The 26,790-nt window shown below is 39.9% G+C and overlaps 2 protein-coding genes across 2 annotated transcripts in view; one reads left to right on the top strand and one right to left on the bottom strand.

The window, feature by feature from the left end:
• LOC123983176 (medium-chain acyl-CoA ligase ACSF2, mitochondrial-like) overlaps positions 1 to 26,162 on the top strand; it is a 32,883-nt gene extending 6,721 nt beyond the window's left edge. Inside the window, exons 3-16 of the mRNA XM_046069317.1 lie at positions 638 to 766; positions 2,130 to 2,183; positions 2,258 to 2,376; positions 3,903 to 4,065; positions 6,652 to 6,747; positions 7,410 to 7,561; positions 10,070 to 10,161; positions 10,368 to 10,444; positions 21,299 to 21,406; positions 22,302 to 22,453; positions 22,666 to 22,807; positions 23,675 to 23,785; positions 23,909 to 23,977; positions 25,654 to 26,162. Of these exons, the coding sequence (XP_045925273.1) occupies positions 638 to 766; positions 2,130 to 2,183; positions 2,258 to 2,376; positions 3,903 to 4,065; positions 6,652 to 6,747; positions 7,410 to 7,561; positions 10,070 to 10,161; positions 10,368 to 10,444; positions 21,299 to 21,406; positions 22,302 to 22,453; positions 22,666 to 22,807; positions 23,675 to 23,785; positions 23,909 to 23,977; positions 25,654 to 25,716 (1,527 nt within the window). The 3' untranslated portion in view covers positions 25,717 to 26,162. The remainder of the gene's footprint in view (positions 1 to 637; positions 767 to 2,129; positions 2,184 to 2,257; positions 2,377 to 3,902; positions 4,066 to 6,651; positions 6,748 to 7,409; positions 7,562 to 10,069; positions 10,162 to 10,367; positions 10,445 to 21,298; positions 21,407 to 22,301; positions 22,454 to 22,665; positions 22,808 to 23,674; positions 23,786 to 23,908; positions 23,978 to 25,653) is intronic.
• On the bottom strand, positions 13,050 to 18,875 carry chad (chondroadherin). The gene is made up of 3 exons (XM_046069318.1): positions 18,090 to 18,875; positions 14,128 to 14,291; positions 13,050 to 13,191 (listed from the first exon to the last, which is right to left on the bottom strand). Exons 1-3 carry the CDS (start codon positions 18,873 to 18,875, stop codon positions 13,050 to 13,052), a joined length of 1,092 nt encoding a protein of 363 aa, XP_045925274.1.
• Positions 26,163 to 26,790: the final 628 nt, after the last annotated feature.

The following is a 26,790-nucleotide window of genomic DNA, read 5'->3' as shown; positions in this document are numbered from 1 at the left end:
AAAAAAAGAGCCAAATCTGAGACTTTCCACACAGAATTTCCAAAGTTAACTGGACACAATTATTGACACCTTCTTAAAATCTTCAGAAATAATTGTATTTGAAGCATGCTCCTTTAATTTGTAAATAAACTCACATGTAGCAATTCACAGGTGCTGGCAATATAGAAATCCCACAACTAGTTAAAATGAGGACTTGAGAACCAGTCCATCTCCTGAGATCTGAATGTTCCCGTGTCCACTGTGCACAACATTGTGAAGAAGTTTACAGTTGAAACCACAATGTGTTTGCTTATATTGAAAAATGGACATTCAACCTTCTTACTCGTTGATGGGTTAAGATGATGGAGTTAATAACAATATTGTGACATTGTTAAGTTCTGTTATGTATTTATGCTCATTGCTCTCCTGCAATTTTCAACTAAGTGTAATGATATTTTCTAAAAAGTGTTTTTGAGGAACGGGATGATATTTTGTATTTATGGTAATTTATTGGTCATATTAAGGTTCAATGAATTTTACATAAGGAAGCCTTGTGTTGAAGCTCACACTGGCAGCACCTCACTGTGTTTGTGTTCTCAAAGATGGGAATTTTAGAATCTAGAAGAAAAACCTATTCATTTCTCCGTAATGTCTACAGGTGGATCAAGCTGCAGCCGGGCTGCTGGCGCTTGGACTGCAGAAAGGAGACAGGCTGGGCATGTGGGGACCCAACACTTATGAATGGATCCTGTTCCAGTTTGCAACAGCCAAAGCTGGCGTTATATTGGTGAGTCGTAGCTACAGCACAGTGTGCAGTATACACAGCACTGACAAAAACACTGTTAGAGAAACACTGCCTGTACTCTCAAGCTCACAACTTTAATAATCGCACAGGGGGGCAAATAGTTAAGAGCAGCTGCACACACATGCGGAACAGCACACAAGCTGCATATACATCATGGAGAAGAATAAATAAATAATCAAAAAATAAATTTTATGCATTTAATTGCCGAAGGGATAAAATAATCAGAGTGGTGGTTAGTTTAAAGCAGGTAAAGCATAACGACCTCCTGATAGCATAAGAAAATTCACTATGAAGAAGACGATGTGAAGGAGACAAAATGCTCGCTGCTTTACGCAGGATTTGTTGGTTACAAATATTCAAACGACAGAGAATGACAGGACTGACAGAGAAGGCGTTCAATTTCAGAAGTAGGTGATTTCATTTCTTACCTCTGTTCATTTCTTTCTATTTTCCGACTATCCCCTGTATAAAAAGTCCTTTTTATTCATTTTTTGGATTCTGTAATAACCCATGGTTTATTATTGGAGAACACTGTCATGTTCTTACAGGGGATCTTTGTGTCCACACAGGAGGAAATGTTCGAATTTATGACCTCAGAGCATTTTATTTAGTGTAGCTCTGACGTTTTCACAAGCCATCTTCAGCACATATTTGTCATGTGACCAAAAAGGTCCAGTCAACAACACAGAGATGTGTCCCAGATTGAACCCTACCATCAGTTACTTCTACATGCAAACATCAATTCAAGTTAAGCAAAAGAATGAAATATTTTGCTTTATGTGTAATGAATCTAGAATATAGAAAAAAATCGTTTTTTTAAACTAAATTACTGAAAAACAAAGATTTTACAACAACAACATTACATTTTTGGTAAATTCACCTGCATAAGTCTAGCAACCAGGCTTACACAATGGAAAAGTATTACAATCAAGGTTAAAGTAATTAATTGATTGGAGTATGGGTTTGATAAGGAGACGGTGGGTAGGCACAGCTAGATAATGGTTGGAAATTTTTTGTATATTGTTGCTTAGCTGTGGGTCTTTTTCTGACAAAAATATTTTATAAAAGAACTGAAAGATAATAAATACGCATTGATAACTAAAATGTACTTAATGACAATCAATCAATTAAAATAACAACACAAAGTGGAGGACAAACAAGGCTGTGGGCACCTTTCAATAATATTATATTGATGAAAACAGACATTCTCAGGGGAAAAAGTCTCCCAGCAGTTTGTTCTTTATGTGCATTTTCTTTGCTTCAGCTGTGGTATAAAATTTAAGCCTGTCCACTTTAGTTTCTTTTCCATCATGAGCAGCTTCTTTATGTTTTTACTACCCAACAGGTGTCTGTGAACCCAGCGTACCAACTGCAGGAGGTGGAGTTTGCGTTGCGGAAGGTGGGTGACTTTTAATTCCCTGTTATTACAGTTGTGACACGCGGAGACTGAATCCTCTGCTCCTCTTTTCACAGGTTGGGTGTAAAGCTATAGTGTGCCCTGCGCAGTTTAAGACTCAGAAGTACTGCGACATGCTGAGGCAGATCTGTCCAGAGATCGAGTCGTCGGCCCCAGGAGACATCAAGAGTGCCAGGTACAGCTGCATGAGGTTCACCTGTTAATGTCACTTGTCCTAACTCTTCAGCAGTCTCTCTGTTTAAGTTATGGATCACTGCAAAACATACATCAGCTGTGGCAAATGTGGCACAATGTGACAAAATCCTGGAGTTGTTTTGGGGAATTTGGGGGTTTAAACAGCCTGAGAAGAGATTACATTCTACAATCACACACACAGATTACATTTGGACTCTTTTAAAAAAGATTTTTTTTAGTGCTAGTGGCACTTCTAGAGAACTACTGAGAATTACTTGCATGGTTGGTTGATTAACTACTCCACTCAACAAGTTAACAGCTAACATGAAAGCAAACCTGCACATAATAGTCAGTCACTAAATTATTATTTTGCTTCAGTCTGTCAAGTTATTTTTCAACTATTATTACCATACTTTTATAAAATGTACAAACCAATGTTTGATAATGTATTTAAGCAGTATTATTTATCTCTTTATACCAGGTCTGCTAACCGCAAATTGCGCAAATTTCATCTTTGTTAGCACTTTATATGTAAATGTTCAACTGGTCTTTTTAAAATTGTCCATATTGAATCATATAATGTTTGAAAATGTGTTTTCTAGAGCACAATGTTTGCCAGTCCATATATCATACTGTATGTCTACAAGATATGTGTTCGTGTGACAAACAGTACATTTTATGCTAAGTGTGTTTCTACAGTCTTTAATAGCCGTTTTCGCAAAATGTTTCCTGTACGCTAAGGGTTTTATTCTTTGCAAAGGGTCATACAGACATAAAGAGTGCAATCAGTCTGCAGAGTATAAGACAAAGAGCCAGTGAAGAAAAAGGTGACTTTATACTCTAAGGGTATCACGCAGCTGCCATAGGAAGGAAGGGAATAGGGACCAACTGTCCTGAGATGAAATCTTATTAATGACTATCAGATAAGAAACTCTCTAACAAGCTTCTTTCCCATGGGAACCTTCAACTAGCTGCAACATAATAAAATGATCAAAGCCCTATAATAATGCAGCATAAAAAGTAAAACATGGATTTTTGTGAAATAAAGCAGTACATATTTAATGAGTAAATTGTATTAAAAATTAAAAACAGCAACGTTTAAATTTAAGTACACTTTCAGCTTGTAAAGTTTCAATGTGATTTTTCGAAAAGTTGGGAAAAGCTCTCGGTTTGGACTGTACAAGTTGCTGTCGGTCAACAAGCAAAAGATTCACTCAGATGAACCTTTTCACCATGAAATATAGCTGTTTATATGAATGGGCTAACCCTTTTTTTTGTGGTGATATGTGCAAAGCTTATTTGAGGGGATGATACCACACTGGGGGAATTTAAAACCCCTGACCTCCAGTATGTGAAATATTCTAGCTACCTCAGTTTTTTCTACATGTACAGAAAGATTCATGTCAAACAGGATACATGGATTGAGAGAGATGGAGTCAAAGCTGTCTAATATTACAGTGTAACTTAAAACTCCTATAGTTACAAAGCATGACCCACATTCTGTTGTTTGTTTGGTTTTCTCCTCAGACTCCCAGACCTCCGCTCTGTGATTGTTCTGGATAGCCGACAACCAGGAATGCTTCATTTTGATGACGTGATGCAGGCAGGGAGCAGCCAGTACATGCAGCAGCTTCAGGATCTGCAGAAGAAGCTCTCCTTTGACGACCCGATAAACATCCAGTTCACTTCGGTATTTGTTGCGGGTTTTCTTCCTTTCTAGCTGGATGTCCAGTTTTTTCATTAACAACTGTACACTAAATTACAGCTCACAAATTTATTAGACTGAACAGGCCACATTTTAACCCTTAACGTGGGAGCGCTGACTAATGTTGTTTGGACAATGGTCATGTGACAGAAATGTTCACTTCTCTTTTAATTTTTTTCACATTTTGTCACCTTTTGGACATGTAACAAATATCTTGCATCTGAAGAGCCTACTTTAGTTGTTTAGTAGTGTTTGGTCATGTGTCCCTATGTTTTGTAATATTCTCACCCGAAACAGGAGAAATGCCAAAAAGTAGGATATGAAGTCATGATAAATCAATCATCTAAAATTATTAAGACAGTTCACTTCTTACCGGGGTAGATCACCATGGTAACCTATGCTGAAAAGTCCAGATAAGAGATAAACTCTATAAAAAAAGCCGCCTACTGACCAATCAGCTCTTTTGGAAAATGACATCATCATCTGTAGGAATTCCCAAAGACTGTTTTATAGGCTGCTTTATGTTTGCTGTGGTGGCAAACGTTTTAACCCACGTTTGTGGGTTAAAGTGATACAATCCTACTGACTGAAAGCATTAGGCTATTATGGCCTACAGGTTTTTACAGTAAGCCAACTAACAGCTTTGAAATTAGTTTTTATATTTTTTATTTGCTCCCAGTCACCGCCATTAAAATAAATGGGTTTTATTTTTTTGTATGTGAGGCTGAATATTGTGAGCAGTTTGGTAGGGATATTTAAATAACGTTTAATATGAACATAGGCTATTTATTTTAGGTTAGTAGCTAAGGATTTACATAGTCGAATCAGAGTCGTCAGGTCCTGCCTATAGTGGACTGATAGTTGAATCATGTGTTTTTGTGAGCCGAAGCTAAACTGAGGCTTATTGTTGACCCTTTTTTCTCTCTCTCTCCCTCTCGCCTGCCATTCACTGGTCTTGTGCAGTTTTGCATCACTGTTCCTCGTGGATCTATTTCAAGTAGCCGGCTGTTTAAAAACAATATAATATTCTTTGTGTGGTTCATCAACGGTGATAAATTATCCGTAAGTCCCGCGAGGTGCGGACAACTCGGCACAACACCAGTGAAGCTGGAGCTCCGTCTCTTCAGTAAATGTTCCTCTACTGCCACTACACAACACATGCGCACTGACGAGCCAGGGTTAGAGTTAAATATTGGATTTATTCACGCACTTTTAAAACATTTAGTAGAAGTTTTTTTCTTTTTGCATATTTTTTTATCGCATTAAACGTTGAAATGTATATTGTAACAGGCTGTATATTAACTTATTCGGAGAAAACTGATAGTTCTATGTAAAATCACAGGTTGAGCACCTCCATATCGCCAAAATGGCATGATTGTTTTCGCTGGAAGATTGACTATTCGGGGTCAGCCGCAATCCCTAGTTATTTTTGTGTCTATAGTAGCATTCTCGTGACCCCTATGGGACCAGATAGCGACCCCCAGGTTAAGAACCACTGACTTAGAACAATGTTTTGAAAACGTTTCAGTGAGGTGGAACGACCACTTATTCAGTGTCCGAGTCTTTTAATGTGGACACGCCGACACACAGCTGAAAGAATAAAGCCGGTATTTTCTTCCAGCTCATAAGAACACATCAGATTAACGCATTAGCTCATTATAGACTAGGCGACGCCTCTTCATTTAGGCATTCGCACTGTTTGCAATTTTCTGTCCCCCTGCATGTATCAGCTGCAGCCGTGCTACTCAGACCACGTCGTATTTCTGTAGTGTAGTTTGCCCTTGTGCGATACCTCAGTTTCTTGTTAAAAAACAAAGCGTGTCACCGGAGTCACTCATAGGGATGCTTTCCATGATATTGTCAGATATAACAGTCTGAGCCTGCACTTTTTGCTGACGGCTGAAACATCTACTGCACAGTTTCCGAAACGTTTTGTAGTCATTTCGAGACCCAAATATGTGAAAATAGGGCCCAGGTTTAGAAATACCAAAATTATCCTATAATAAGGCACATTAGATACATCCAAAAAGTTAATAATTGCTAGTAGGGCTGAAACGATTAGTTGATTTTACCCACAGAAAATTAATCAGCAATTATTTTGATAATCAATTAATTGTTCAAACATAAATATTAAACATTCACTAGTTCCTGTTTTTATGTTGTGATTATTTGCTACTTTTCTCTGTTTTACATCTTGAAGTCTGAATAACTTTAAATACATCATCTTGGGCTTTTTGTACATTAAATAATTATTTGATTCTATTTTCTACGAAAATAATCGTCGCTTGCCGCCCAAGTTTCAATAAATCACAAAAAGTCGTCCTTCTGGATACAGATCTTAAAATGATGTTTACTTTTCCTGTTTAAACATTTACAGAACACACAAGTTTTGTTAAGATGATCTTATCTTGAATGGCAGCTAACATTCACAAAGTTAATCTCTTTTTTATCTGTTTGCTTCACCATTTTTAGAGAGCACTAAAAGAAGCCTTTCAGAGAAACTTTGACATACTGTATCAAATCCTTTTAATGGCTTTCTAAATATTCAGTAACTTATTTCTCTGTTACCAGGGCACAACTGGGGCTCCAAAGGGTGCCACCTTGTCTCATCACAACATGATCAACAATGCCTACTTTGTCGGCAAAAGAGTGGGATACACCTGGAGGGTGAGTCTTTACTGACACGTTCCTTTAGCCTCGTGCATCATCTAACAGTTTTATATACCTCCTCTGACCAGTGAGTGTGTTTTTAAACTACAAAATTCGTTTAGAGAGTTGGCAAGTTGTCAAGTGAGTTTGTGGTGTGGTTTACTTTGAGCACAGATGAAGTTCTACATTAAATGATGGTTGAGTGAAAGTTTCTACTATTAAGTTTCTATTCTGTTCTATTATTAAGTATTGTGTGTGCATCATAGTCTGATCAATCTTATTCCTCTGAGCTCTAATGTTGTCTGAAAATGATTGAAAATCATCAAATCTGCTGTAGCAGGAAATAACTGAGGCCTTTCTGAAAATGTACAATGTGTTACCCATTTATAAAGATGTATGTCTTTAGTAGGAATCACTGGGCTTGTGTCTGAGAGAGTACTGAAAGATGGAGTAACACCCTGTTGTTTTTAGCATTTGAATAGGATTTATTGATAATAAGAAAAACATAGAATAACTCGAGCCTTATCAATTAAATATATCTGTATTATTACAACCCTCCTTTCCCCTGTGAAGACTTTCCACCCGGCTGCAGACAGCTGGTCCCTTTCAGACACAAGTGCATTAGTTCAATCCAACGGTTGATAATTGTGACCTTTTTATCTTCTGATTTTGTCCCACAGCCTCACACTCGTGTCTGTCTACCCGTGCCTCTGTACCACTGCTTTGGCTCTGTGGGCGGCGGGCTCTGTATGGCCGTGCATGGCGTCTCCCTGGTCTTTCCCTCTGCTGGGTACAATGGAAAGGCCAACATAGCAGCACTGGAGAGTGAAAGGTAATGTGAGAAATCCTTGGCCAGGTCCATACATTTGGTCTCAAACTTAAAGTAAAAATAAAGTTTAAATAACACCTCTGTTAAACCTGCATGACTGGTGGCTCCCGGTGTTAGGGAGCCACAGAGAAAGCTGTTCGAGCTTCAATACCGTGTAACAAAGGATTGGGAGAAGAACATTTTAATCATCAAAATGTACTTTGAACCAAGAAGGCTAAAGGGTTAGAGAAACCACACTCTGTCTGTAGTCTGCAGAGTCTGGTAAGAATTAGTTTCGGGTTCTTGGATCAGATCCCGTTTCCTGAGTGGGATCAGATTTCACATGTTGTTTTGTTGATCCAGGACAAAGAGAAGTGAGTCAACATCTTATTTTCACTATTCAGTCTTGTGAAAATAGAAAACTCTCTTTGTCAAATGTTTATCAAGAAGCAATTTCTAGCTTTTAGTCTTTTGTTTCTTTCCAAAAAAAGTGCTTTTTAGGACAAAAGTGGGGATATAAAGCCTTTTATTGAAGAAGAAAACCGTTTTCACAGCTGACATTTTGACTCACCATAGCAGGAAAGCACAAGTGGAACTACTTCTGCTACAACTCCTACATTTTACTAATTGTTAATCGTTGTTGTTCTATATTTTTATATTTAGTCAATTTATATATTTATGTAAACAAGATTCTCTTCCGTTGCAATACGTCTGCACAACACAAACAGGAGTAATGCACATTGTTCCTTCTAGGCAAATAGTTGTATTATTTTTGTCTATTCTAGCATGTACAACCTAGAACTGGTTTACCTATTTGGAATACAGCCATCATTAATGTTATTTATTAAACCAGTGCTTTTCCTGCTGTAACATTTCACCTTGTCTGCTGAGAAAGCAAAATGTCGTCGTGGACCCCACTGACCCCCTGTCAATGTATCAGCATTCAGTATTTGATCTAGTTGAAAGAACAACACAAACTTGTTTTTAAAACATATTGTTTTACATTGTAAACCAGAAATTATGAGGTTTTGGTTTCTTGTTTCTTTCTCTTCTTAAGCGGAGCAGCTGGTGTTTATTATTTAGTGCTTACTCTCCCTGGAGACGGTACTCACCCATTGTTACCCCTGCAATTAGAAGGATAATTTGCTTTATTGTCTGAAAATAAATCTGCCTAAACAGACTTGTATTTTAGGTTTTGTAGAATAAGAAGTTTTAGCTTCGCAGGCGACGTGTTTTTTATAATGATGGAATTGTATGTAAGTAAGATTAGCTTTTCATACGAAATATAGATCCCTGGCTTGGACAAATAATTGGTCATCTTGTGCAGGATGTTGAGGGACTCATTTTCCTTTTCCATCACACTTACCTGATCTTCGTTAAAAATATAAAAAGTAAAATTTTCTGCGTCACATGGGAACATTCAGGTGAAAATACAATCCAGTGCTTTAACTTCCCTTTCTAAAATCACCGCCTGATGCTCTCATGCTTATAAGCTGAGAGTGGTATCAATCTTCCCATCATTATTTCCAACATATGAAACTTTTCCTTTAACCTAAATTGCACCATGTCATAGCAACAGAGAGGATGAGGATCCCGCCCCCCCTCCAGAGCCTTTACTTTCAGTTAGAGATGTCTCTATACCATTTTTTCATGTCCAATTCCGATTCCTGGGCTTTGGGTATTGGCCCATGCAATCCGATACCAGTGTAAAATGAACAAGCTGTGCAGTGTTTCCCACACATAGACTTTACTTGGACCGGCCACCCAGGTAAATTTGGCGACCCAGTTTAACATTTTGCAGAGAAAGACAGAGAGAGATGCTACCTCTTAAGTTACAAGACGTGGACACGATGATTCTGTGGGAAACACTGCTGCGTTGCTCACTGTCCCGCTGCTCTCCATCAGCAGGAAAATATTGCTTGAAATGTGGGTGGCCAACAAAGCAAGACAGCAACCAACGAAGGAGCACTTACAGTAACGTTACGTTGTGTTATCTTGTAATGTTACGTTTGCTAACATCAACTCAAGATTTGTAGCTGTGAAACCTCTTTTGCTCGAGTCGACAACTTTGCTAACACAGGCACAAGACACAACAAGCCAGCTAATAAGTTATTACTTACTATTCAAACAGAAAGAAGGCCAGCTCGCCATCTGTCCTGTGTCCTCTTAACTTTCAACTCACGGCAACAAGTAAAAGCCAGTCCGATAGTTGCTCTTGTCTGGTTGCTCCGTCACTCTCTTTTTCTCTTGCTCCTGTCAGTTAATGCAGCCTCTGCCATGATATCCATACTGAGAATTATACATATTTTGCTTCTTCATTTAACTTGCTTGCAAATCTGCAAATCCATCTAGTGTTGCTTTAATTTTAATTTTTTATAAGCTTTTATTGTCTCAAAGAAACTGTTCATAAATAATACATACTTACATGCCCATTAAATATAATCCAGATTTATGCACATCTTGGACATATTTTTGCAGGTTTATTTTGACAATTTGACAGTGAAGATGCATTTTGTTCTTTATCTCTCACAGGTGCACCTTCATCTACGGCACCCCGACCATGTATGTTGATATGATTAACCAGCCGGACTTGGCAAAATACGACTTGTCCTCCGTTGAGGCAGGTGAGGAAAAAGACTGAGAAGATGGTAGCAGCATACACATTCGCTATTGTGTGTATTATTTAGTTTTTCAAATAAAACAAGTGCCCATTCTGATGACTTAATGCCTTTTTCCTACTGATATTATAGATTTGTCTGAGGAACTGATTGCTTCTCCTGTAGTACTGTTCATTTCACAGGTAATATTAATTTGTGTTTTTGTACTGTAGGCATCATGGCTGGTTCCCCTTGTCCTCCAGAACTTGTGAAGAAGGTCATTTCTGTAATGGGCGTCAAGGGAATAACAGTGAGTGGATCTTACAGATATAATTTATATTATATTATTATATATTTATATAATAACTTTAAGATTGTTGTTTTTAAATTGTTATTATATAGATTATGAACCTATGAACCTATGTCAGGATCAAATTAATCTCACCAAATAACTTTACAAAATGATAAAAAATTAAGCAATTCAGCTTTCACACACTAGGGGGAGACAAATCCTTAGAAAAACATCCAGTAGATTTAGATAGTAGGCTACATGTTGGAGATTCTTCTCATTATCCAATATGAAGTGTCTTGTAAAAACAAGTAGAAGATGTATTTAGACAAAAATACATCATATTTTCATTTTGTAAAAGGTTTATTGGATGTGAGCACTTTTTACCACCTCCAAAAGTCCAGAAAATGAAAAGATACTGAATATACATAAGATATGCATAAAATCAACACATGTCAGTAACCCTCCTAGTTGGCAAGAAATGGTTTGAAGTATGTTACAAATAATTTGCACGTAGTAAAGAAACAGTAACCCTGTATAACATATTAATCTTTTCATAATTCTCATTGAATTCTTATTTGTGTACATTATTTGCAAAAATGAACTAAATCCAGTCTTTGCCAAGGGAATATGGCAATAAACGACAAATCCAGATTGGGAATTGTGTGCACTGATCCACCTATTAAGCCTTATTGTCTTAAACTTCTTAGAGAAATAGTGTCTTGGATGTTTTCTCAGTCAGTTAGGGTGTAAAACTAATCACAAAGGAGCAAATATGATAAACAACCATGACTTCCTCTAAACTATGAGGAATTATTAGTCTTGTTTGGATCTTTATCTGGTTTGATGATCAATTATTTTTACAGGTAAACAACCAAAACAAAGGAGCATCATCTATTTAAGACGCTTTATTTTCAGTAACTTAAAGCTGTTTTCAGTAAACAAGCTCTGATAAACCCACTGTACACTACCTACATTTAGAGACAAGCTGGTGAACATAGTTGCGCAATTAGCAGCTAAATAGCCAGATATTTCCATCAGGATTCATTTGAGAGCAAAACAGAGCTAAAAATAGGGACAATATTAGACTTATATTTAACAGGTAGACACAAACATGACTCCAAATGAATGATATCGTTGCTCTGTATCTACTGGAGGTCTAAATAGTCAACTCAGCTTTATAAGTAGAGGTCAATGTTGTGCTTCTTAGTTTGTTCTGCTGCCCCCAAGTGGCCCCAAAAAACAATCTTGAAATTAGTAGTTATTTGCTGTCTTATCAAGAGCTGGATGAGAATTTTTGATATTAATATCTATATATATCATGCTAATTAATGAGCTTCAGAGGTGCTGCTCGGCAGATTTTGTTGCAGTTGGACAGAGGTAGGCTAGCTGTTTCCCTGTTTCTCGTCTTTGTGCTAAGCTAAGCTGAATACACGAGAGAGGGATCAATCTTCTCATCTAACTCTGTAAGAAGGAAAATAAGCACATTTCCCAAAGTGTTTTTTTCCTTTAAACTCATCTGGTTTGACTTTACATCATTGTCATGCTAATCAAGACATTGAAACGTTGGCACTGAATGCACCAGGAAAAGACAACACATCTGTCCTTAATGCTTTGTGTAGCCCTCAATTAATCAATTGCATCCCTTGTTTTGGTGGTTACCTGAATGTTGCCCATTTCCACTCCATAGTTTGATATAAATAAATGAAAATGAAAGGTCTGTAAAGCTCTTCGTGTGTTTTGGTGATGAGGGAGACAGACAAGAGAGAGTGTATCTATGAATGTGTTTGTATGTGTTTACACTATAGTGACACCATATAGCAGATGAATAGATGGACAGTCTTGAAGTAAAATGAGTTAGCATTGCTTTTGTTGCATGTGTAGCCGGTCACCTGGACAGGCTCCTCCTCAGCGTCTCCTGTGGAAAAGACACAAAAACAGCAGCCAAATTAAACAGTCTGCCCTCCAACCAGAGACCCCATGACCTGGGCTCTGTGCACTGGACCCCAGGGCCAACATGGAAAAGTTCAGACAGGGACAGTGGGGAGGACGGAGAGCTCTGCGGTTAGGAAGTGAGAAGTGAAAAACAAAATCATGCAAAGCCAACTCTCGGCCACTCAAAAAAACAACTTAAACCTCGCGTGGTAACGTCTGAATCCAAAATCGCATTATACATAATTCCAGTTGAAAACCTTTTACACCAGACCATCACCAGAAGGATGTGATTTTGGATTTAAATGGAGGCCACAATGAGAAACAAAACTACACCTCAAGTATTTGCAAAGGTCAGTGAGGATGTCAAAAACATTTAACTTTAAAAGGGTTCATTTAACCTTTGTGTGTCTCCAGTTACTTATTTGGATGATCATCAACAGCTAAATGTTCCTAAATGACAGCTAAAAAGTGCTTTCTTTCAAATGTTTCTGATTTACAGTATAATTTTAAAGCCTCTAGTCCTACTCCCCTGAGGTTTGAAGATGGTGGTGATGGCGCAATGGATAAGACACATGCCTTTGGTATGAGAGACCCGGGTTCAATCCACCATTGTGTCCCTGAGCAAGACACTTTTTATTTTCCCGTCATGTCAGTGGCTTGTTTGGTGTCAGATACCTGTACAGCTGCGTATTCAAACACGTGTGCCCTTTCTGGCTCTCTTCGGCTTGACTCTGCAGCCGTTGAAGGCGGTGCTGTCTCTGATTTGCTTGCCTTTCTGCTGAGGTGGATAAGCACACACTGCGTCTAGACGAGTACGGCTAGAGTCCATCCACCTGCAGGTAGAAACGAAACGATAAGGAGAGAGTTTGACACTTGGAGAGACCAAACAGCCAGAACAGATTGTTGAAAAACAAAGACAAAGAATGAGAAATGCTGCTAGTGTGAACATGAAGATCCTTTTTAGGATATTCTGTATCACTCTGTATTTGTAGCATAGACTGTATATAAGAAATCGACGTAGTCATCGTTATGTCGCCATGTTGATTTTTTGTAATCAGCAGCACCGGACGTGACCATATTTGGATGAGATGGTGGAGCTAACGGCCGTTTGTGAAGCGAAGTGCATCTGTAATTCACGTTAACTGTGTTGTCACTGGGTTGACAATTTTGCCTAGCGAACAACAGTCTTAAGGGGACCTATCATACTGCTTTTCCAGTCCGATATTGTAGTTCTGTGACTCCTGTATGGCAGCTTCAAAGTAATAAAAAAAAAAGTTATTTTCTTATACTGATTCTTCATGTAGGCCTTCATTTCAGCCTCTGTCTGAAACAAGCTGTAGATGCTCCTGTCTCTTTAAGGCCCTCACTCTCAAAGCTCACTGTCTTCTGATTGGCCAAGACCTGAAACATATGTTACCAGGGCGTAGGGCGTAGGGCAGACTAAGCGATGCCCTGCCGTTAGTGTGGGAGCACATGACCATATATGGAACACCGGCTCTGTCTGGCTCCATATTACGTAGAACAGAGCCGTTGGTAGAAAAAGCAGTTCAAAACAGAGCGTTCAGAACAGGAGGAAACTGAGGTTTATGCTCACAGGGATTTCTTATAAATGCTTTAACCTAATTTTTTGAAACTTTGGCCATGTGGTAAACATTATACACCTGCTCATGTTAATTATTATGATAACGTTGATGCATTTAGTGCCTAAGTACTGGCTAACAGAGCTGCAAGCGTGGCTGTATAGTGTTTGTTTGAGGTGAGTGTCTTACCTGCGCAGTGGAGCTAGCTGACATGTGCAGCTCCATGGGTTGTTGGAGAGGGTGAGGTTGGTGATGGTGCCAAACTCCAAGCTTTTGGGAAGGTACTTTAGCTTGTTGTTGTCCAGGTGCAGTGACTTGACTGCCGTCACACCAGTAAAAGCACTATCAGAGAACTAGTAAAAAGAAGAGCCATGCATGAGTCGTTAAGTGTTTTGGTTAATGGTCAATGGCTGCATTTACACAAACATACTCGCACTAGCAATTTGGGGTTCTGTTTCTTTCCCAAGGACACCTCAACAGGGGGAGCAGGGGATCAAACAACAAACCCTGTAATAAGGACCTACTCCCGAGAAAACCAACCAATGCCGATCTTCCTGAAATTATTATATTACTGTTTTTTGGCTTGTACTGCAGTGTTTATAAAAACATGGTTCACACTCCGGCATGCTGACCCACAGGGGCCTAGGTATAGACAGTGCACACAGTGCAGCTACTCTGGGGCCCGCACTGAACTGGGGGCCCAACACAGGAGCGGGCCCGCCGAGTTATGAGCTTGTCTTTGTCAGTTACATGGAAAACATGTCTGTGAAGGTTCTCCGTCATCCAGGTCATAGTTATTCAACGAATGTTGAGGTTGAAACTTCTTCAGTTCTGAGCTGAAGAAGTGTTTTGGATGAGGGACGAAACGTCTTCTAGTTTTTCTACAAGTCCCGTTGCCCTTGACCTCAACCTTCGTTGGACATGGAATAAATGTGTTGATTTTCAGTAATCAACAGTAAACACATTGACATTGTGTTGACATTGTGACAAGATTTTGCTCAACTTTCAAATAGGTGAGTAACTTTACAAATGCTTTTTCAGTGGATTTTCTGTGGCTGCCGTGGCGCTGTTTTAAAGGCTGTTATCATTTTAGGGTCAGCTCGCCACTGAGTAGGCCTAACTGTTTAATTGTGTGGATGTGCTTGTGGGTATTAAACTGCGTGTGCGCTGTAGCAGGTCTGTTATCAGAACATGGTGTTGTGTTTTGAGAAGGCCACTTTTCTTTCTTATTCACCATAATGTATTGCCTCTCTGTCAAAGAGGAATGTGGTTGCAGCAATTCGGGAGGTTATTGTACTGAAATTGCCTGAAAAAAGTCTGCATCATTTCAGCACCGTGCACACCTTCTGCATTCAGCGGTTTGTGGTGACGTTTCAGGATTTTGACAATGACAGCACTGTCCATGCTCCTTATAACTTTCTCTTTGACTTCTGTACTTTGCAAATACAAAAGTGACACAGTTGGACTGTAAAATCCATCACATGATGGTACTGTAGACTGCTGTGTCCAGGCGCACGCCACACAGCCGTAGCAGCACAGTGTTGGAGAAAGACGCACACACAAGAGAACCTTGAATTTAATGTGATAATATGGAAAGAAATCGATTCAAGGGGCTTAAAATTCGGTATTTACTGTATCTAATCTTATCAGTTGTTAAACCTTGGCAAAATGGGGAAACAAGGCACACAAATTTGCCAATGTAGGATTCCCTTCTAGACACGAATGCAGTGTGTGTGCACATGTGCTTCATAACGGTGTAGCCCAAGGGCCCATCGATAAGCCTGCGCTGGGGCCCATTGTTACTACCTTACGCCACTGCTGACCCACCACCCACGCTCATCCTTGTGTCTGTCAGAAACAGACAGACAGATGCACAGCGAGGGAATCTCGCCAGTATTTCTCTGGCATGAAAGCCTCCTCTCATCCTTCCTTCTGCACCAGCACTTACGTAAACACTGATACTCACTGGCCTCCTTTTTCCCCCCTCAACTTCATACGCGTCTGCGAGGGTGCTAAAAGCTTCAGAGAGGTGCTAGATGAACCCATCTACACCATGTCAAGTTGTGACTCCACCAAGAGGAAGAGGAGGGCGGTTATGAGAGAGGAGCTCGTCGATTTATGTGAGTCTGGAAGAGGTGAGGCTGTTTTGGAAATTTCCACTGTAGAGCGACGAAGAAGCTGAGGGCATTTAGAAGCAATGGAAGATGGAAGACTTCCAGCATGGCCGAGGTGTTTTCGCTCTCTCTGTCGTCTCCCTCTTTGGGCCACTCCTCTGCCAGAAAGGCTCGCAAAGAGCCCAATTGTCCATTCACCTGGGGCGATGGCAAGCTAAAAATACTCCTCTTCATTCACTGTGGAACACCCTGACTCTATTTACCAGTCTCATAACCCTTCCTGACCTGTTTACAAGACCCTCCCGATGAAAGTAGAAAACACACCTTGCTGAAAATAACACTTGTGTCATAATTAGACTCGGACATGCTTGGCCAAGGTCCAGCAAACAAAAACACTCTAAAAATACCTGCATTTGGCTGGAAAATGGTTTAATCTCCCTGGCCATGTGTGCTGCACTCTCCCCAGTCTCCTGCTGCTTCCACCTGGCTCTCACACAGTCCCAGCGTGAGAAGGTTGTTATTTTACAGTTTCCCCCTCTGGGATGCCTCCATACTGTGGCACAGGTACACTCAAATATTAGATTAACCTCAAGTATGAAGCAAATGTGCACTCAGGAATGTCTGAAAAATAGTGCGGTACAGCATAGAGCTTATACTGTATACATTCATACTGAAGCTGGGAAAGATCTGGATGAAAAGATGGATTTCTTACAGACTGCTGCAAAGACATCTGACTCACGTCTGAAATCTTAACATCATGAGGGTAAAAGTTAGACTTTAGTGTTCACGGGCTTCTCAAGCATGTAAAATGGAGCCTGGGTATCTAGAAAGGCATCAGTTTAGTGACTTACAGAAGTAAAATGATGATGATGAAAGGTTTGGTTCTCCCAATTTACAGAAAAACAAATTTTGGTAAGGCTGTATAATTTAGATTTTGTCAACTGATTATCCGATTTGTCTATAAAATGTTTGTAAATTGTGAAAAATGTTCAAATGTCTTGTTTTGGGATAAAAATACATTTACACTCAAACAGAGAAGAGCAGCAAATCCTCGCATGTGAGAAGCTGAACCTTGCCTGAAAAGTTAATAAAATGATTATTCGATAATCAAAATAGTTGCTTATGAGTTTACTTATCGATTAATCGGCTTATCTTTTCAGCTGTAACCTCCGTTGTATTGAGGTTGAGGCAGAAATCTAGAAGACGGATATCTCATATACCAACATGTTTTTGTAATTTGGGTAAACAGACCCTTTTAAAAATACCTTTCTCTCAAAGGGAACTTCAAGAGTGATGGTTTAGCTTTGTGTAATAAAGTATTTTATTTTCACGACAAAATCAGATCTAAAGACAGAGATACACGTGCACTAGTCACAACAGGAAGCAGGAACACATAAACCAACCACTGCATGCTGTAACGAAGATTTAATCATCCAGTTTACATAAATGGTGGTTGGTTATGTAATGTAGGTTGACTTGATGTATGATATATATATAAATATAACTACTGCGCATCCATTAACTCATGTGTCAAGACATATACTGACAAGCGGGTGTCGACCACTGGCAAGACCAAACATCAGTAAATATGCTGATGAAATATAGTCGGGATGGGTTTGCCAGACCAAAACAAATAAACAAATACTAAGACAGACACAGAGTAGAGAATATAGAGACCGTTTTAGGAGATATGCTTGTTGTTCTGACTTTGATTGCACAACTTTATTGAATGCTGAGGATTAAACCCAGTTGTAATTTATTATTTTGGCCGATCTTTCTTGAAAACTCATGAGCTCTCTCTCTCTGCTGCTCATGTTCCCTGGGTGACTCTACCTTTTCCTTTCATCTAAAAAAAAAAGTTGAATACATTTAGATTATTTTTAGATGTGATGAGGAGCACTCGATCTATCTTGCCTTGCAGTTATGGTTTCCTTTATGGAGTTTAAACCAGCAGTCCCTAAACTTTTAGCTCTTAGTGCTTTGAATGTCTACGTGTTAGATAAAGTTAGGCATTAGATAAAGTAAAAGTGGACTGACCTTCTCCAGACCCATGTTGTCCAGGGATAGATGCTCCATGTAGCGCCCAAAGCTCTGGAAGGCGTTGTCTGGGATGGTCCTCATGGGGTTCTTCCCCAGCGTGAGTTCCTCCACCACACGCAGTTTGCTCATTGCCGCACTGGGATAGGTGGACATCTTGTTGCTGTCCAGGTGAAGTATTGCGAGGTTCTCCACATCATCCAGAGAGCCCGGCTGCAGGGTCGTCAGCTCGTTCCCACTCATGTGCAGCCAGCGCAAGTCTTTGGCACCTGTAAATGTCCCCTGCCGCAGCTCGCGGAGCTTGTTGTCATTGAGCTGCAGAATAAAGAGGTTGATCATGGGGGAGAAGATGCCCTTTGCCAGGTCGCTGATCTGGTTTCCATCTAGGTAGAGGTAGGTGAGCTCGGTCAGGTCCTCGAAGGCGCCGGGCTTGATGCTGTTGATCTCGTTGTTGGACAGGTAGAGGTAGATGAGCTTCTTCAGCCCCTTGAAGGCGTGGGATCCGATCTCTCGGATCTGGCAGTGCTGCATGTGCAGCGAGATGAGTCCCTTGCTTTCACTGAAGGCTCCTGTGGGTATGCTGCCCAGGTTGTTCCTCTGCAGGTTCAACAAACGGGTGACCTCAGACACCCGAGGGATCTTCTTCAGCCCGACGTCGTCACAGATGACGTGCTGAAGGTCACCGTGGCAGTGGCACAGGCTGGGGCACTGGCCCGGGGCTCCCTGCACCGCGGGGCCCAGGACCAGGAGGCAGGTCCCCAGCAGCAACCAGCTCACACAACGCATGCTGAAAAGCCCCTAATTTCAGTTTGCCCGCTGACTTAGAGTGCCTCCAGTCTTTTAGGAGAACAAGAACAAGCAGAAAAATCCTGTAAAAAGCTTTACAGAGAAGCCGAAACAAACTCGAGAGACAGAAGGTTGAACCGAAGTTATGTTTGTGTGTGTGTTGAGAGAAAAATAGACGTAGAGAGAGGGAGTGAAAAGGTGAGTGACTGAAGGTGGGCAGTGCAGCGAGACATCCACTTTGAGAGGAGGATGGCCAGTCAACAGTACACACACACACACACCACTATTTATAACATTTACTTAAGGAAAAAAATGAAGAGGGCTTGCCAGGGTGTTGAGGACGAGAGGTTTGCAAGAGGAAGTCAAGTGTCTGTGAGAATTTAACCCTAAATGAGCAGGATGACAAAGCGGGACCACTCTGTCTCTTTGCTACTGGCTGCGTTTTTGGCAGGACCCTGAACATAAACAAAAGGCTGCTGGAAGCACATGTACAGACAAATAATAAGAAAGAGGACACATGCTCCGTACTGGGTTTAGTTGTTTTTTTTAAAAAACATCTGAGCAACTTCCAGGTGACTGTGTCCGGTTCAATCCGTGCACGTTCCCAGACATCACTATTGTTTTTCCGTCTGCGGTGGCAGGAAAAGGAGCCACTCCTGTGCAGCTGTTTTATAACCTATAATAGTCTCCAGATGGTTGGCAAGAAGCGAGATGCTGTTTCAAGTCATAACAATTGCAAAAGATACTTTACAAAGGAAAGTTTTAGATGCCACTTTACATTCCTGTGTGCCTTCTCCCTTTTGAAATGGAGTGCGGTATTATGTAATGGTCTCTCTCAGTCGAACCTGTGAGTTGTCAAGGTGACTGTGGCTGTCGGGTTTCTACTGCAGGAGATGGAGTGGCTTTTTGAAACTCTGTCACTGTGAGAACAAAGCTTTGTTTGTGGTGTTCGTTACAACGTGCTTTTAATAACAAAGGAAGACTAAGTAAAGCAGGACTTTGGCTCAGGTCAGTGGATGGTTTGGCTTTAGGTGGCTGCATTTATAAGATGGATGGACCCACCCAGGCTAAATGGAATCTAGAGTTTACTTAACAAATCTAACATTTTATTGGGAATATCTTTTGCTCCCTGATTTTCCAGGTAAAGTTCTCACCGTGTCCTCCTCTAAAATGCCCTGCAGGTCCTATTTGTCCAACACTCTTTAACCTTTCCCCTCTGATTGAATCTACACCTGTGAGCACCACAGTATATTTTATCTTTCTGTCTCTTTTCTCCTCAGGAATTTTCATCAGTTATTTGAATGACCTTGCATCTCGCTGATTGTTAAATCTGAATCAGCAAAGTAACTCCAGCTATCAGATAAATATAATAAAGGAAAAGGCTCTGAAATGTCGTGGACAAGTAGAAAGTCTCCCAAAACAGGCGTATTTAAGTACAATAGTTGAGTAAATTTACTCAGTTTAGAGCTAAAATGATTAGTCGATGGCCAGAGATCTAATCAGCAACTATTTTGATAATCGATTAATTGTTTGAGGAATTTTTAAGCAAGAATGGCAAATATTTGGAGGTTCTAGCCTCTTCGCAAACAATGAGGATTTTCTGCTTTTTTTGGTTTTATATCACTGTAAATTAAATGTATTTGAGTTTCGTACTGTTAGTCAGAAAACAAACATTTCCAGAAGTCATCTTGGTAATGGCAATTTAAAATTTATATATATATATATATATATATATATTATATTATAATATATTTTAGTTTTTTTGTGGAGCTCCTCTTTCCAGGAAAGTTTTTTTAGCAACAAAAAAAGAGTTTTGTCTTAAGTCTTTCTTGGCATTGATAATTTATTAATGATTATTATTAAATAATGAATGACATGGAAGCCAACACATTCATTTTGATTTACTATTTGTTGGATTATTACTGGATTGTAGTTATTTATATACTGCTGGGCAGCTTAGCCTATAGTAATACATCATAATTTGATATATTTCGTATTAATAATCAGAATCTACAATTTAACTCAAATTACCAGATAAATGTAGTGGACTAAAAATGTGAAATTTGCAGTAGTAGTGCAGCAAAAGTATAAAGTAGCCTAAAATGGAAACACTCAAGTAAAATTGTCCTCAAAAAACTCAAAATTGTAGTTAAATACAGTTCTTGAGTAAATGTACTTAGTTACATCTAAGTTACATCCCAACACTGGCTCACAGATCATCTTAACGTACGCCCTCGAATCCACAGCCAGTTTATTTCAGACAATGCAAAAACAAAACTGGCACTGATGTAAGAGATTCGAAGATCTGCGTAAGCAGTGGCGGAAAGAAGACACTGTCGCTTGAAAATGTTATATATCTCTGTAACCTATGTAATCCTACATCCCTCTCTCTGCTCATAACATGCTGTTTGTGTGTTTGACAGATTGGATACGGCACCACAGAGAACAGCCCCGTGACGTTCTGTGCGTCTCCGACAGACAACCTGGAGAGGAAGTCGGAGACCGTCGGCTTCATCATGGACCACTTAGAGGTACTTCAACATGCTTTTCAGTAAGACATCGTGCAAAGATAAGGTTTAACATCACCATCATTAGTACAGTATATTTGTAGACAAACCTCAATGGCACTGGAGTGGGAAATATGGCTGCTTGAGTAAACCATCCTTTTCATTTTAAATGCTCCTCATTTTACGGTATATATTTTACATTTTTTAACCATACTTTCCTATTTCACATTTATGACTCTTGACTTTTACAGCACTTGTTTTCTTCTCCCTTACTTTGTTTATTTTGACCATTATTCTGATTCTGGGGTTAATGCAAATACCTAACCAGCCCATCATGTGGCAGCATTACATCAGTTTGTGGGAACTTGGATTGGAAACCGGAGGGACACGGGTTCAAGTCCACCATGGTGGTGCTTGTGGACCATTGCCCTGAACCCCTAATTGCTCCCTGGGAGCTGCACAGTGGCTACCCATTGCTCCTAATTACTATGGATTAAAGAGAACAACGAATTTCCCCTTGGGGATCAAAAAAGTAAAAGAGGAAAAATTTAGCAGAAACTCAGTGCATCCAGAGGTTCAGCTGTTGTTGATGTTGTTGGTTTGAGTATCTCAGAAACTGCTGCTCTCTTCAGATTTTCATGCACCACAGAAAAAAACTGCAGATGTGTTGAAAAATTATATTATATATAAATATTAGAAAGATGTACCTAATAAAGTGGCCTCTGAGCGATTATCAAAGTACTAAAAACAGTTTTAACTATGGTGCATTTGCTTGGAATCAACTAAAACACAGAAAGATTGTTGACTGACATTACATTTAATTATTGTTCAGCCCTGAACAGAATTATATGTTTTACAAAACAATGATTTTCATACCATAATCAACCTAATTATAAAATATGAATCGACTGCTCCACAGGCTAAAATAGTGAACCCTACAACAGGGGAAGTGCTCCCTCTGGGGATGATGGGGGAGATCATGATCAGAGGCTACTGTGTGATGTTGGAGTACTGGGGGGATCCGGCCAAAACACAAGAGTGCATCACTAAAGAAGGCTGGTACAAAACTGGGTGAGTGGCCTGCTACTGAAGCTCCCTCTACTAGCGAAGCATCACATAGTGTGATTCTGAACTTTGAACTTAATTTGAAAGAAACGCAACCCAAAAACAAAGAATTCTGTGTTACGTTTTGTTTAAATCAGACACCCTGCTTGTGTGAGGGAATTTTAGATAACAGGATAACAGAAAACAAAGTTATTAGTAATTTTTCCTGTTTCCCGCAGAGACATTGGCAGCATTGATACGTACGGCTACTGCCGAATCGAGGGCAGGATTAAAGACATGATCATCAGAGGTGGAGAGAACGTTTACCCGGCTGAGATTGAACAGTTCCTGCACACACACCCCAAAGTCATGGAGGCACAGGTGAGCTCAAATAGCAAGGGCTTAGAGACCATGTCACAACCATTTTATATCGTTATGGTTAAACTATTTTATATGGTTGTGGAGAAAAGAAGGATCTTCACACTCCAATTCACTTGTTACAGTAAATGTTAACCGTTGGGGCTGATCTTGATCAATACCACACCTGCTTTGAATCACAACTTTTGTTCTTTTTTTAATGTTTTTACAACATTTTCCTATTATTTATTTATTTTTATAAAATTATTTTGGTGGCATTTTGTGCCTCTATTACATAGCAATGAAGCGAGTTCATAGTTGACTTAAGTCTCAGAGCTGCCACCCACCATTATTGTCTTTTTAAATGGAAAATGTTAATGATAAATGTCACATGGACACAAGTGACAGAAAGTTAATCTGTCTATTCAATACTTGCATTGGACGTTGCCGTGCAGAGCCGTCGATTTTGTGTCTTTGACTCTTTTTTTTTTCTTGCACTGTAGCATTGTATCATGAGTCAGGACATTTTAACAGTATAGTTTGTTATGAAATTATTGACATCTGAGTGTACTGCTGTCCTCTGTTTAACATGTGAATGTAAAGGTTTTTTTTTACATCACAACCATTCATGAACTGAAATATTTACTTACTCTGTGGTACAAACACTTTCTGTCAAGTAGCAGTTACACCTTTTGAAATTAGCAATATTTGCATGTTGATTGATTTTTCAATGAGGAAGATAGAGGAGATTTTAACTAAAAAAAATTAAATTAAATTGTGTCTAGGCGGGATCTTTGTTTCCTTCACTGTATGTGTTGCATCAGAAACAATACGTTAAATCCAGTGAGGCTACTTTTTTGCTGCAGAGCAACAGGTCTTTTTGTTTGTCAGGTGGTGGGAGTCGAGGATGTCCGTATGGGTGAAGAGGTCTGCGCCTGTATCAAACTGGTAGACGGGCAGGACTGCACTGCAGAAGAAATCAAGGCTTACTGCAAGGGGCAGGTGAGGCACAATTCTCTTTTTGACATTAAAATAATGAGCATGGAATTATTTTGAACTTCATCTTCCTGTCAAACAGTTTGAATGACTCTGCTCAGTGTCTCCCTCTTCATCTGCTCCTTTCAGATCGCTCACTTCAAGATTCCTCGCTACGTACTTTTTGTCACCAGCTACCCGCTCACTGTTACCGGAAAGGTAATTTCCCAAATCCTGGTGTTTTCAGCAGAGCTCATGTTCCTATAAATAACAGACGACAAATAAGGTTTATTTTACCGTGTTTAATAAGAGCTGCAGCCTGTGATAAATTACAACACAAGAGCACCCACTCCCCTCTGGTTCTTGTTTCTCTTGTGGGATGCCATTTAAAATGACTGGAGACATGGAGTTGTGTTTGAACAGGCCTGCCCTGAATGCCCCCAGACAGGAGGGAAAGGGAGCTATTAGCTCGTCTGCACGCACACCAAGTACTCTTAGATGAACCCAGAAGGGCGGTGGACCCCGTCCTGAAGCGTATCAGATAAAACCAGCCCCTCAACACTCCTTCAGTTCATTTTACTTTATTTTAATCAGTATTAACAGTGTTTTGCAGGGAGTCCCAGGTATAAAACATCAACACATGTCACATTTAAACGCTTGTAGACTTGGTTCTTCCTATAGTAGACCTGTATGACAACATAATACTGCAGCTTGAACGCAGCATCGTTGGCTGCTGGGATCTCCAGATGTGGATCCCACCTCTGGAAAGCATCTGACCAAACAGTTCTGTTATGTTTTGGAGTGCGATGTGTCACAGCCCGGCTCACGAACTGGACAAAAACGGGAGACACACGGATAAACTGTAAAAGTGATTTATTAATAAGAAAATAAGCAAAACCAATGAGTGGGAAGAATCTGTAGTGTCAGTAGTGGATGAGTGAAAATGTCCTGCATGGATGTTGTGCTGTAAAAACAAAGACAAGATATCTATCTATCTATCTATCTATCTATCAAACAAACAAACAAACAAACAAACAAACAAACAAACAAACAAACAAAGCCGTGAGATGAGGAGGTCCAACCTAAGACTGAGTGCTGCTCTGGCTTATATGCATGGGGCACACTGGGCCCAGGTGCGTCCCATGATGCTGATTACCCTGCCAATCAGGTCTGCAGCCCTGGAGACAGAAAGCACACCAACAGCAGTATGAAGCCTGCAGAGGGGCCGTCACAGATGTGATGCATGTGTGCTCCTGTACAGTTCCTGTAAAGGAACAGTTTGGCAATTTGAAAAAATGTGTGTTTAGCTTTCTTGCTGAGATTTAGATAAAAAGATTGACAATACTTTCATGTCTGTAAATGAAGATAATAGCTACCAGCTGATTAACTTATCTTAGCATGCAATACTGGAATTGGGGGTAAACACATTGCTTAATCTGTCCAAAAAATTAATTATAAAAATAACAACTTCTTGTTTTACAAGGGATCATGTGTATTTTTGTACAATTTAAACAATATATGTGTTATTGGTGAGCTTTAGAGGTACTGGTAGGCAGATTTTATTATCTTTGGACAGAGTCAGATCAGCTTGTCAATATTCGATAATGATCGGATCAGGTAGATTTTGACTAATCTAGTCAAAGTATTTCATCATATGCACAAATTCTGTAAATCTAAAAAAAATATTGCCATGAAGTAGTGCTGCTCATACAAGGGGTTAAAGAGATAGCTACCAATCTCAGTGTTCATCGCCACATCGCTCACATGCCTGATGACACGATTTGCTGTTCATTCTCAAAAGTCTTGATTGCTAAATTGTTATGTCTAGTTGCCGTTTTATTCAGTACAAGTCACAAACCCGAGAAACAACTTTCTGATTTTCTTTCTCTTCTCAGATCCAGAAGCACAAACTACGCGATGTTGCTGAGAAGCAGCTGGGACTGAAGAAGGGAAAATGAGAGAGCCTGCTCGTGTACGGAGAGAATTCAATGACTGTTTATCGTGTACCACAAACACCAATGGAGATTACATTACCCAGATATCAGAACATCTTAAAACATCTTGAGAAATAATAACACACAGCCTTACAGTGAGACGTGTGATGGCTGGGCATGAAGCGACCAAATGTTTACGACCAAATGTTTATCCTCCTGTAACCGACAGTTAAAGGCATAAGCAGTAGAGTAGAGTCATACTGTAAATCTCCCACAGAAAGACTAAAATCAAACAACTGATCCTGCTAACAAGTATTATATGTGCGTACAAAAACACAAACCACTGTTGAACTGGGTGACGAGCTGCTTCATTACCATAAACCACTACCTCCAATTACTAGAGCTGCAACGATTAATCAATTAGTTGTCAACTATAAAATTACTTGCCATCTGTTTTGATTATCGATTAATCGGTTTGAGTGATTTTTTTCTTTTAATTGCAGCTTCTTAAATGTAAATATATATTTTTTACTCCTCTATGACAGTTAGCAAAATATGTTTGGGTTGTGCACAAAACAAGAAATTTGAGGACGTCCTCTTGTGCTTTGGGAAACAATGATCAACATTTTATAGACCAAACAACTAATCCTTTAATGGAGAAAATAATCAATAGTTGCAGCTCCACTAATTACTAATGTTTGAGTGATGTTTGTAAAAAACTAGTGTCCAGATGTTGGAGGAAGTTACTGAGCCTTTTTTTTAAAAAGACTTTGGAAGCTATTTTTAAGATTTACATATTCACTAGGTGGGCGGCACGGTGGTACAGTGGTTAGCACTGAAGGTTGGTGGGTTCAAACCCCGATTGCCCCGGCCTTTCTGTGTGGAGTTTGCATGTTCTCCCCGTGTCTACGTGGGTTTTCTCCAGGTGCTCCAGCTTCCTCCCACCATCCAAAGACATGCAGACTAGGTTGACTGGTGACCCTAAATTGTCCTTAGGTGTGAGTGGTTGTTTGTCTATGTGTGGCCCGGCGACCTGTCCAGGGTGTACCTTGCGCCCGATGTCAGCTGGGATTGGCTCCACCCCCCCCCCCCCCCCCC

Source organism: Micropterus dolomieu, linkage group LG14 (assembly GCF_021292245.1).
Source record: "Micropterus dolomieu isolate WLL.071019.BEF.003 ecotype Adirondacks linkage group LG14, ASM2129224v1, whole genome shotgun sequence".
Classification (NCBI taxonomy): Eukaryota; Metazoa; Chordata; class Actinopteri; order Centrarchiformes; family Centrarchidae; genus Micropterus; species Micropterus dolomieu.
The sequence above is the reverse complement of the archived record's forward strand: the minus strand, read 5'-3'. Positions and strand labels throughout refer to the sequence as shown.

Bases quoted from the DNA above. Each gene is read 5' to 3' on its own strand.
- chad (XM_046069318.1), bottom strand. From the start codon at position 18,875: ATGCGTTGTGTGAGCTGGTTGCTGCTGGGGACCTGCCTCCTGGTCCTG. The intron at 14,292-18,089 runs GTCAGTCCACTT...TCTTTTTACTAG, and splicing joins ACAACATGGGTCTGGAGAAG to TTCTCTGATAGTGCTTTTAC. The intron at 13,192-14,127 runs GTAAGACACTCA...TTCTACCTGCAG, and splicing joins CAGCTAGCTCCACTGCGCAG to GTGGATGGACTCTAGCCGTA.